Source organism: Scleropages formosus, chromosome 1 (assembly GCF_900964775.1).
Source record: "Scleropages formosus chromosome 1, fSclFor1.1, whole genome shotgun sequence".
NCBI classification, from domain to species: domain Eukaryota; kingdom Metazoa; phylum Chordata; class Actinopteri; order Osteoglossiformes; family Osteoglossidae; genus Scleropages; species Scleropages formosus.
Genome location: NC_041806.1, coordinates 34,941,241 through 34,953,480, shown reverse-complemented (window position 1 = coordinate 34,953,480; position 12,240 = coordinate 34,941,241). Strand labels below are relative to the sequence as shown.

At 42.7% G+C, this 12,240-nt stretch overlaps 1 protein-coding gene and 1 non-coding gene across 2 annotated transcripts; both read left to right on the top strand.

Annotated features, from left to right (window-relative positions):
* Window positions 1-939: 939 nt before the first annotated feature.
* Window positions 940-5,104, top strand: sox7 (SRY-box transcription factor 7). Its single transcript, XM_029246982.1, has 2 exons — window positions 940-1,516; window positions 3,279-5,104. The coding sequence occupies exons 1-2, from the start codon at window positions 1,255-1,257 to the stop codon at window positions 4,172-4,174; spliced, it is 1,158 nt and encodes a 385-aa protein (XP_029102815.1). The 5' UTR covers window positions 940-1,254; the 3' UTR covers window positions 4,175-5,104.
* Window positions 5,105-11,059: 5,955 nt separating this feature from the next.
* Window positions 11,060-11,142, top strand: trnal-cag (transfer RNA leucine (anticodon CAG)). Its single transcript has one exon. It is a non-coding gene; the product is annotated as a tRNA-Leu (tRNA).
* The last annotated feature ends 1,098 nt before the right edge of the window (window positions 11,143-12,240 follow it).

Below are 12,240 nucleotides of genomic sequence, written 5' to 3'. Positions count from 1 at the left end.
TATTTCTTTTCAAGGGAATATTTATATATAGTTGAGAGGAATGAATGGCATTACACTGAGATACTGCAGTAAATAAATGAGAGTGGCACATAATATATGAAGAGTGAGTGCACATTAACAGAAATTGTTTTCCAGGCTCACTATTATTGAAACCATTTTTTGTTTTACATTTGGAGGGAAAAGTGTTGCGGAGTCTGATGTAGGAATTATATATGAAATAATATGGTATAGCACGTGTGAGTATATGAGCTACAGGTAATATGGAGTGAAAATGTATGCAGCTGGCAGTGCAGTAATTAAGATTTGCTGCCTCTGAACCCAAAAGGCTGTAGGGTTGAATCCCACCTCTAGCTGTAGTAGCAAGGTGAGCAAGGTACTTACCCTAAAATTGCTCTGGTAAAATTACCTGGTTGTGTAAACGGGTAAATAATCGTAGATACCTTAGTAGCTTTGGAGAAAGGGTAATTAATACATTTTTCGCAATGCAGTTTGTAATGACATTTTTCTTTTCTGATAGAAAAAGTTTACAGCCCAAACTAGATTGCAAAGCAAGTCGCCTAGTCCCGACTGCACTTTTATCATTTAATTAGTTAGGAAAAATATGTGAAAGTGTAAAAAGAGCTCGAAATGAGCGATTCATTCAAAGTTTCGAACTCTGAAACACTGAATATTACAGCATTTTTGCGAATATCGGCTCATTTGCGTTCGGCAGCTTTTTTTTTCTTTTTTTTTTTCTTTTCTTTTTCATTTGTTGTCGCGGCTCTCAGGTTGCAGTCAAGGAGGAGCTGAAATGCCCTTCGGGGCTTTTGCTGGAACCCGGTGTACAAATATAAAGAGCTTCTTTCCCCCCCCCCTCCAACCCCCCATGTGGGAGGAAGGAGTGAATCACAGCCTGCGAGGAGGGGCTTTAAGAGCGCGCCTCGAACCGGCAACCGCGCACACATGATCATGCACCCATACACTCTTATTCCCCCCACACACAGACACACACACACAGAGACATAGAGCAAAGCGGCGCCCGTGTCTCCATGGAAGTGGAAGTCACTTTATTATAACTCGCTCTTTTTTTTTTTTTTCCATCTGACGGTAAATTAGCGGTAAACAGAGAATTGCTTTTTTTTGTTTTTGTTTTGTTTTGTTTTGTTTTTTGGTTGTTGTTTTCCCGCCCTCCCCTCCCATAACACAACAAGAGAGCACGAGAAAAAGAGTTGAGCAACTGCGAGAAGTGCCGAGAAAGTTGACAGCCAGGTGAGCATGGCGGCCCTCATCAGCACCTTCTCGTCGTGGCCCGAGAGCTTCGAGGGCTCCTCCCCTGGCAGCGGCGGCGGAGGCGGCGGCGGCGCGGAGCTGCTCGAGAGCGCGGCCGCGCACGGCAGCAGGAGCGCGGGGGAGCGCAGCGCGGAGCCGCGCATCCGCAGACCCATGAACGCGTTCATGGTGTGGGCCAAGGACGAGCGCAAGCGGCTGGCCGTGCAGAACCCGGACCTGCACAACGCGGAGCTCAGCAAGATGCTCGGTGAGGAACCCCATCCCCCGGCCCCTATTATTAATAACTCGATCTGTTATAACCATATTATTATTAATTAATGATGAAGTCCAATGAATGCGGCGGTGGGGCAGAGACTAGTTCTCTAATTCTCCATCAGCAGTGCATCTCTACTAGTGGTGACAACCTTGTGACATGATTCCTTCCTGAACTGAAAAAAAGCACAAAAACTGAAGCCTTATGATAAAATATATTCTATTATTGGTGTCGCTGAGTGAGCGAAAGTTAAAGTTTCTGTGACTGATTGATTCTCTCCTGAAGGCTGAACTACTACTAGTGTCGAATGGATGGACTGCCAGGCTTTTAGTGGCCCTTGAGACACTTTTCATATATTAGCGGAGCGGTTACCGTGTCCAGGTGCTCGTCTCTCCCCTTTTTTTAGCAGCTGTGCGCGGTAAAAAGTTCACCTTCATGTGCGGTTCAGGTGGTGAAACAGCTGCGTGGAAACACTTTCTCTGTGGGCAAGGATTGGAGTTCAGCTCATGATGATGATGTCACTGTGTGTGTGTTTGTGTGTGTGTTTGTGTTTCTTAGGAAACAACCGCTCTTATAAAAATCGAAATAAAAAAAGACATTAATAATAATAATAATAATAATAATAATAATGCATAATTCCCTCTTTCAGTGACCCTTCTGAGCCACTGGGAAACTGCATCATTCTTTGCAGAAGCTGTCAATATGTAGTGCTTGTGATACGTTGTCTGTGGCAGTGTCTTAAATATGTAATAATATCCTTGGAAATGGCCACAAAATCATTTTAAAGCAAAGTTATTTTGAACACTTTTACTTTTTCCTTCACTTAAATTTTAACTCTTCATTATAGAATCAATGCTTTTTTTACAAAGTGACAAATTTCCCTTAAAATATGTTTATTAGATTTTTGTGCACATTCACAATAAATACATGAATTAATCACTCATGTTGGCAAGTTGAAGCATCTGGAATGAGTAATTTGATAGATGGCCGCTACTGACCAGTGTAGTGTTTGAAATAAAAAGAGGAAAATTATACTTGCTTTATTATTTTCTTAAAATATTGAAGAAAAAATACAAAGACTGCAAAATTTACAACACTGTACCATTATAATAAGAGACCATATTTCTTTGGATAATTATCCACAAATCTGTGCATTCAAACACCCATCCATTGTATGAATCCTGGCACATGTGAAGACGTCTAAACATTTAATTGGTAAATATTTTAAATCTGCAGTTATAAACATTGAATAACCCTTATATCAGTGTACTCTGTAAGTGAAATACTTTAGATATTATGATGAGATTTTAGTTATTAATATTTAAATGTAAAAAATGTATTCAATTTTTATTAACATTTTAATAATTAATTAAAAATGTATGTTATGTGCCTAATTTTGATTCCAGTGAAGTTACAGAAAAAAGTTTTAATTTAATTTAATTTAATGTGAACAATTTTATGTGCAGATTTTCAAAATATTGATATATCCATAAATATATGAAGATTATTTTAATAACCTTTTCCCTACTTTGTGGCTTTTGTGGTGGACTGAAATGTCTCCTTTTCAGCAGCTCCAGGAAGAACTGTCACATTGCAGACGACTTTTTCTAAGACTAGAGAAAATCCTCGTTTATTGCAACACGTTCTCTTAACGTAATGCAGCAAGTCCACAGGTGCAGATTTGTGATGTTCCACTCAACATTTAATTGAAACCGAAAGAGGTCTAATGCTGTAAATATTCTGACATTGGTCTTAGGTAAGTCGTGGAAGGCCTTGACCCCTCCCCAGAAGAGGCCCTACGTGGAGGAGGCCGAGCGCCTCCGGGTCCAGCACATGCAGGACTATCCCAACTACAAGTACCGGCCGCGCAGAAAGAAGCAGCTGAAACGTATCTGCAAGCGCGTGGACCCCGGCTTCCTGCTCACCGGCCTGGCCCCCGATCAGAACGCGCTCCCCGACGCCCGCGGCTGCTGCCGCTCGCTGGACAAGGACGACGAGGCCAGCTACTCCCCCGGCCTCCCCGCCATCCGGACCTTCAGGGACGCGCCCGGCTCCGGCGCCGGCTTTGACACCTACCCCTACGGCCTGCCCACGCCGCCGGAGATGTCGCCGCTGGACGCCGTGGAGCACGAACACCCCTCGTTCTACAGCTCCCCGGCTTCATCCGCCTCCTGCCCCGACGACCGCCGACCGACCCCTCCCCACATGGGCAGCCCGCCCCCCTACCACCCCGACTTCTCCCGCCCGTCTCTTCACTGCGGCGGGCCCCACGCTGGCCACATGGCCATGCCTCAGAGTGGCGCGCCGCTCATGTCCGCCCCGCCTCTCTCGTACTACGGCGCCCCGTTTGCGCCTGTCCAGCACGGGCTCCAAGGCCACCTGGGCCAGCTTTCGCCCCCGCCGGAGCACAGCAACCTGGAGACCCTGGATCAGCTCAGCCAGGCTGAGCTGCTGGAGGAGGTGGACAGGAACGAGTTCGACCAGTACCTGAACTCCACCGGGCGTCCGGAGCAAGGCGGCATGACGGTCGCAGGACACATCCAGGTGACTGCGGCCTCCACGTCGTGTACCGGCAGCGCCACGGAGACCAGCCTCATCTCGGTGCTGGCAGACGCCACGGCTGCTTACTACAACAACTACAGCCTCTCCTAAAGCCTCTCTGGCTGACGGCTTCACGGAGAAACGGCTCCTGGGCGGCCGTGAGAACAACGCAGAGTCACTGGCGGAAAGCACAGATGGGGGAAAAACAACGAGCTTGGGCATCAAGGAATTATTTATGGACACCTCAGGGATGCACAGATAGAACAGTGATGTCTTTCAGTCTCATACTCTTACAGAAAGGTGATGTGAAGGACCAACGGCCTCCTGTTAAATTTCTTTGCCTGCTGTCCGTTCGGCATGTACAGATGCTTTTTCAGCTTATTTAAATATTTCGGTGTCCCGCATAGTCCCTTAATCTATTCTTTCGGTTTTTGTTAAAATATGTATGACTTTTTATTCTGTCACTAATCTGGGAGTTTTACCTCAACACTGTTCTTAAATAGTGCTGGAACCTTCTTATGCAAATGTCTCAAATGATTGAAATTGTCCATACTGGGTCCGAATGGGTGTACTATGAAGAAAAATAAGCTCCCTGCTTTCACTGTGTTTTTAAATATTTACTCATGATAATGATGATGATTATGATAGTTATTATAACTGAGTGCTGATTTTGAAACTAAATTAATTTAAATACAAAACAAGTGCTTTTTAGAGAGAAACACCAATGATATGTAATTAAATGCGTCCGTACACTCGCAGAGCAACATCGATATGTCAGTGGCTGGAGGTGAGCTCTAAAAAAAACACCACACTGTATATTTTATTAAAGTAAGCTGTTCCCTTTTGTAATCTCATATCAAATACCATTGTGTAAATACACTGCACCACACTGCAAACATACCAACGTTCTGTAATGTGAACTCGGACAGATGAAAATTATGTATTGTGGATGCTCTTTGTATTCTGTGAGATCTGTAATAGAATGCTGTCCCACTCGAAAAAGATCAGTGGTAATAAAGCAACGAAATAAATATAATCAGATTAATTAAAGGGAACCATTGTATTTCCTTTTCTACCTGTTTTCATGTGCATCAGAGAGAAATTAATTAGCATGAGGTGGAGCTTTAAGAATCAGGAAATAGCAGAAGGCATAAGAAATTCTAAATAAGTTACTTTTAATTACTTTTTTCTTTGAGTGTCCCCTTAATTAGAATTTTATTGATCGCTTCTGCAGAGATTTTTTTTTTTTTCTTCATAATAACAGGCCTTATCGCTTTAGCAGAAGCAAATCTGAAACATCACGTGGCATTTTTTTCCCTTTCACGCCATGCCTGACAAAGCATGGAAATTGCGTTACATTTCAACTTTGACCAAAAGTTTGTCAGCAAGAAGCCTTGCGATGGAAGGCGTACTGCAAATACTCATTTGTCATAGACATTTCCAGCAATTAACAATAATAAACTGAATCGCCTCCGTGCTGTGGGCAGACATTAGCCTCGCTGTGTTACACTTGGTTCGGTACCAGTGACATGAATCCAAGGCGAGTGAACATATTCATCCTCTCAGCCACCCTCCCCCACGCTTCCTCCACACCGGCGCCTGCTGGAACCAATGGACGGCCACCCGTAAACCAGGGTGAAATCTTCAATGTGCTACCTAAGCTTGAGGAACCCACTCTGTGCCGTGTGCCAGCCTCATCCTCTCCCTCTCCCAGGCGCCTCTTCTCTGCTGCATTGTAACGTGGTACGGTGCATCGGTGTACCGCAGTCCCACCCGTCATCTTGCACCCCTGTTCTCTTTGCCCCTCGTTCCACCCTTGTGTATAAACCGCGACCCCTCGCGCTATCTGCCCGATGCAGACTTCTGCAATCTCGGAGAATTCGAGAAAAAATCTTGAACGTCGACTTTTTCAAACGTTCCGTATTTTTCCTTTTGTGAATTCTTTTGATAAAAGGAGTTCTGGGGCTTTGACAAATTCACGTCTGGTGGCTCTTTTTTTTTTTTTTTTCAGGAATGGCCGAGTCGCATTTCTTGTAAAGAGGATGTTCCAGAGGAGAGGTGTTTCCTGCCTGATAAGCCAGCCTCTCCATCAGGATGTTTAGGTCCAGCTATCCCGTATTAAAAAGCTGTCGTGAGAGAAGGGGAGCCACCGTTGGTTTGGGGGGAGGAAATAAAGCCTGGCTGATTAACATCTCACACCTCCCTCATTTTTGGGGGGGGGGGTCTTTGCAGCCCACGTAGGCTCTCTCTCATCGTCCTGAGACAAGCAACGTCAGTGGAAAACCATGTGTATCCACGAGTAATTAAAACAGAGATGGTTCTGATGGTCTTGCAAACAGATATGTGCAAAACCCTTTAGGTTTGCTTATCCTTCTCGCAGGGTTCACTGCCTTTTGTCCAGCCAACATCGCTGTAGTTCTCTGGGCTGCGATGTTGCCGTGCCCCGGGGGGTGGGTGGCCTGCCATTGCGAGGGGGTGCTGGTTTGGAGCAGGGGTCACGAGGGGATTGAGCTCCAGGCACACTCCTTGGCTGTGGTACCAGCTTCGGCACCTTCAGGGTCAGCCTGTTTGCCTCCAAGAAGGCCCCGTTGCTGTGGTTCCCCATAGACACCCAAGGAGCCCCTCCTACTCCTTTCCCATCACCTGGGGGTAGGGCGACACGCTAAAGGGCGCCGCTCCTCTCAAAGGCCTTAATATTGGTCTTAATCATCCCAGGAAAGACCGTGTTTGACTGAAATAGGGGTGATGACCTACACAAACGGAGACAGATGCAATGTCCTTGGCGTGTAGGGAATACAAAGCCATACTCGCTCGATTCCTTTTTAATATTGACAATGAACTTGTTTAGTCATGCAAGTGAGTGAAACTAATTGAGCTTATGTTCAGTTCTCAAAGCATCACTGATAAATACCAGCCAATCATTCATATTCCAAGCTATTTATGAACAAGGGCATTAGGTAGGGATGGGGGTTGGGGGGGGGGGGCAGGGGCCAAGTGTCTCCTCAGTGCTCATTCAAGCTTTAACATATCCCCTTCACCATATGCGCAGAACTCATAAGTACTGTAATATTTTTCGCTCCCCCCCGTATCTGATAAGTTGTCACAATGGTGATTTTATTAACATAGCACTTACAACTCACACAGACATGCCCTCAGTATGAAAAGTTGAACTACTTAAGAAAGCCAGTTCAAATGATATATAACATTTTAAAAATAATTTATGATGTCATATACATTCCTTTTGCAGACGTTGACGTGATGGTGAAGAGTATATAGGCTACATATGAAAATGGCAAGATATATAGTCATGGAGTTTTCCTTTTTTACCATAGCTGATTAAACGTTTCACATATTTTCTGTTTCTTTTCAGCCACGAAAATGTTTTTTTCCCGGTGCTTTCTGGATTACCTCCAAATGCAGGTCAACACACAGCTTCAGGTCGTCAGGTCGTCTCCTATGTTTCCTTTTTCCTCCTGCTAAAACCGTCATATCCAAAGACAAACAAACAACTTAGTGTCTCAAATGCTTTATCCTCCTGACAGCTCTTTTACCAGTTGCTATAAACGCATTGTGTCAGCACAGCTGCATTGAATATTAGCCGTCCACTGGGACTATTTGTTTGCGTCACTTTAAATAGCATAAATTCAGGAGAAAGGGGACTCTTCATCTGATATCTATATAAAGATGACAGTTAATGATGCAAGATGGGTTTGCACTGTGCGGAACAGATATTTTTGTATATCTTCATACAATAAGGAAAAAAATGCATCCATCATAACATCTCTCTCAATTTCAGCAGTAGTTTTCAGATTTTTTTCAACCAGCAGTCAGTGGGAAGCACAGATTCTTGTGACTTTGTCTACTTTGAATGTCAATTTCAATATGTGCTCCCAAATCCATGTACAGACATTGCGATAGATCGACAAAATGCAAGTGATGCCTCATCAGAATACTCAAAAAATGTTATATTTTGGTACAGTGTAATTACCCAAACAGCAGTTTCTGGAATTAAATTTACTATGCAACAAACAAAAAATAACATTAGTGGTTTTACTATTAATGGAACGCTACCATTAAAGCAAATTTTCACTACAACTATTAAAGTACAGAAAACTGCGTGAAGTGAAAAAAAAATTGCAAGGAATGAAATAGTCTGCACCCAACTTCTATTTATGCATAATGATAATATTATAAAGAAACAGCAGCCAGATTTGGCACTGGAAAGACTGTTTTGGTCAAGTTTACAAATGGTATTGCTGCATAATATAAATTAGTTTATAATTTGTACCTGGCTAACAATGCTGGCTATTTGTGCAAGAAAAAAACAAAAAAAAACTAAGGCAGAGGATTATGGCCATAGCAATTTTTCCCCCTCATTGTGATGAAACAACAGACACAGCATGTGACAGCAAATGGGTGTATTTGGTGCATCCCAAAGAATGGACCAGACTTGGTAAGGGATCTTTGCCATTTGGCATAAGTGTTCCACAGATGCAGATGGAGACCCTAGAAAACTTCAGGGACAATACAGGCAGCCAGTGGCCGCCCACCTATACCTGAGAATGAATGCAGCTGCTGAAGGGCTGCCATCTCCTGTTTTCAGAAGATACAGCCTTATTACTATAAACAGATGATTCACCCAGAATACGCTCTTTAATCCAGGGAGCTGCTGATAGGTTGCATGGCTTCGTTTTTATACTATATACTGGCACAAAGTTAACAGAAAATAAATATAAACTGCAAACAGCTAAATGATAATGCTATTATTGGCTGTCGGTATGCACAAAAGAAATCACATATAAACATAACCATAAGCTGTATTTGACTACATTCATTCAAAGTTTAACAATGTTGCCATGCGATGTATTGACTTTGGCATATTTTTGGTTATTATTCCACTTGGAGCCTTGAAATGCACTTCATGAATCAAATAAATAATTTATAATCAATTTAATAAAAAGAAAACTTTAATCCGTAGCCGTATAGATACGTTCACAGCAGAAAATGCAAAAATAGCAACTGAACCGGAATGTTTGTCCTCCTCATTAAAACTGCATACAGACTAAACAAATGAAAACTGGAATCTATTCTTATGGTATATTATGCATGCTGTACATTATGCATAAACTGTAGTATTTGCTGTAGTGATTAAGAACAGCAGAAAAACAGACTGAAGAAATACATTTCGCATCTCGCCTTACTGTATATTATGCATGCAACTTAAACTCTCTAGATCCAAAGGATTTGCATAAATGCCACAGTTGGAGGTGTAGGAATTTGTAGGAGTGAACAACTGACGGTATGTGTAACCCAGGAGATGCTCATTGCTTTGGTCCAGAGCATTTCATTTCCACTGGCAAACATCAACAGAGAGCAGAAAAACCTTGATCGCCAACTGCATCGTTTCCAGTGACCCCACGCAGGTGCTGAGCCTCAGCGATGTTCATGTCGGTGTTTGTAAGGAATCCCTTCCTGCTTGAGGCTCACGCTCACTTCCTTGAGGGGGGAAGATCAAATAAGGAGACACGAGGAAATGAGTCAAACTGTCCCGGAAGCTCGACTTACCGCACACCGCACCACCTTGACAGGTGCATAACAGGATGCGAGCAAGAGAAATACGTAGATGACCATCACGCTGACTCTCTTGTTACAAGAATGTGCCGATCGCAAGAAAATGAGTCAGATTTCTTAGGACAAATGAGTAACGAAACCAGGAAAATGCCTCTAGGTTCTGGAGGCCCACGCGGTCCAACTCAGTAGAGTGTCAAGGAATGGAACGAGACCTTGTTTGTGCAAAACGTAGCCGGTCGAATGACTCAACGAGAGGCCGGTGACCAGCCGAGCCGCTGACTTACGAAGTATTCGTAGCGCTAGTAGAAAAGGAAATAGCCATTCTGATAACTTTGCTATTAGGCCTCGCTCATATTTATTTCCCAAGCAGTTGTACCTGCTGAATATACTAGATGTGCAATTTCAAAGGGCAGAAAGTTTGCCCTAGGGGTGCTGCGGTATCCCTTTGACCTTTTTTTTAGCTTGCTAATTAGGAATTAGTCTGACTTTTAGTGACAGTCCCATTAGTCTAGTGACGAATTTAGAGAAATTCTTAAATTCTTTAATTCTCTAAAGTTTTAAAATAAGAGCTCCACACTGACTGTCCTTGATTGTTCTTAATACTACTGCACACACACACACACATACACAGGGAATGAATACTTCAGTTAAACATTTTTTGAAAGATAAAAACATTTTCCTGTTTATTAATTTGTTTTTTCTAGTATTTTCCTCTCTAGTTTGTTTAGGAAAAATAGCTCGTTTCTGAATAAAGTTATTAGCTGTCAGTAAAAATGTCCCAAAAAAGGACAAGTCTACACTTGCCGGAGGAACTCTGAGTCTCAGATGTTTTACCACACAATTTTCTCACCTGTGTCTGGTGTTGATACCGTCGGATTTTTTTTTATTTTCAGTCATTTTAGATTAGTTTCAGTTTTAACGCGGTGGAAAATTAAGGGAAATTTACTAAAATCGGGTATATTGTCTTTTAAATTAAAAAAAAAAATAATTTATAGCTATATCTGAGACTTTAGTAAACAGAACCTGTGTTAGCAAATACTAAAGGTAAATCTTTGCCATGTGATGATGTTACATTAATTTTCCTGTGCTGAGCAGTATTAATACCACAGTTAAAAGAAATAAAGTATAGTTTCTGCCAATACGAATTTATTCGTGTTTTGCATTTACTGGAAGTCATGGTCCGATGATGGAGAACGATGTACAATCTTGAAAATTAAGCTAATTTTCTGTTTAAACACGTTGCCTTACAGAGAGAAGTGGAATGAAGTGCTGAATGATGGAATAATAACTGGGAGCGAAAACAAAGTTGCGCTTCATCATCACGGACAGCGATCGCTCAGGAGGACAGAAACACATTAAATATTATTTTTTTTACAATGGTATTAATCGCATCAAGCACAATCTGAAGGGGAAAGTGTGCCGGTAGTCAGGATGGCCGAGCGGTCTAAGGCGCTGCGTTCAGGTCGCAGTCTCCCCTGGAGGCGTGGGTTCGAATCCCACTTCTGACAGCCCTAATTTTTCTCAATAAAAAAAAAAAGAAAAAAATCAATTAACCATTGTCACTCATGAAATAAATACATCTAAGCACATGAACTCCAGATGGACGTGTTGCGCATAATTAAAATCGAGGCTAAAGGTCCACGTATTCACAATCTGCTTCTTCGCTTCTTTTTTTTTCCTCTTTTCAACCCAACTCTCGATTCGTTTTACAATTGCTTGTATTATACTCTTCCTGGACAAGTTTATTGTTCACTTTTGTTTTGCCCAAGTTTTGCTTTTGTAATTTGCACTAAATCTCTTCTAGTACTCTAATTGTCCCCTCTCTATTCTACTTTAAAGCACTTTGAGAAGTAGCTTTCGAAGATGCACGTAACATTTTAGCGGTGGCGCGGTGGGTCGGACTGGGTCCTGCTCTACGGTGGATCTGGGGCTCGAGTACCGCTTGGGATGCCTTGTGACGGACTGGCGTCCCGTCCTGGGTGTATCCGCTCCCCCTCCATCCTTTTGCCCTGTGTTGCCGGGTTAGGCTCCGGCTCCCCGAGACCCCGTATGGGACAAGCGGTTTCAAATAATGTGTGTGTATAACATTTTATAACACAAAAGTTAATAGTAAAATTGAAAAGAACTTTAATCCTCTTTCATATCAATGCATTTTAATCTCCACGTATGGACAACATGCTGATCATGATCTTAACCCTGAAATGGTTTTGTGAGCTCATGACAACAAAGGATGGGATTTGTCCCCAGCAGTGGAATGATGGCAGGTCTCACAGCTGCTGTTTGCTGCGACCTGCAAGGGAAAGGGAGCTCTTAGGTACCGTAGTAAACGTCGATTCCTTTAGCACAGTGCTACTAGGCCCAGCTAAAATACGGTACGTCGCAGTATACTGAGGTAAGTGGCGAGGCTTTGCAACAGATTAGAAGGTTTATTTTTGCGACAAGGCTAGTGATAGCATAACAAAGAGAACATATTTTTACAGGTCAGTGATACTTTGATATTATAACCATGCTTTTAACATTACAATAATATGCAGAGGACCTTTGACGTATGTTTATTACTATTCTGTTGGTGAATGCGAACATTTTTCTGTTTGCTGTCTTTGAAA

What these genes read in the sequence shown, in the direction of transcription:
- sox7 (XM_029246982.1), top strand. Translation starts at nt 1,255, where the DNA reads ATGGCGGCCCTCATCAGCACCTTCTCGTCGTGGCCCGAGAGCTTCGAG. An exon ending in GGAGCTCAGCAAGATGCTCG is followed by an intron (nt 1,517 to 3,278) that starts GTGAGGAACCCC and finishes CATTGGTCTTAG; the next exon opens with GTAAGTCGTGGAAGGCCTTG.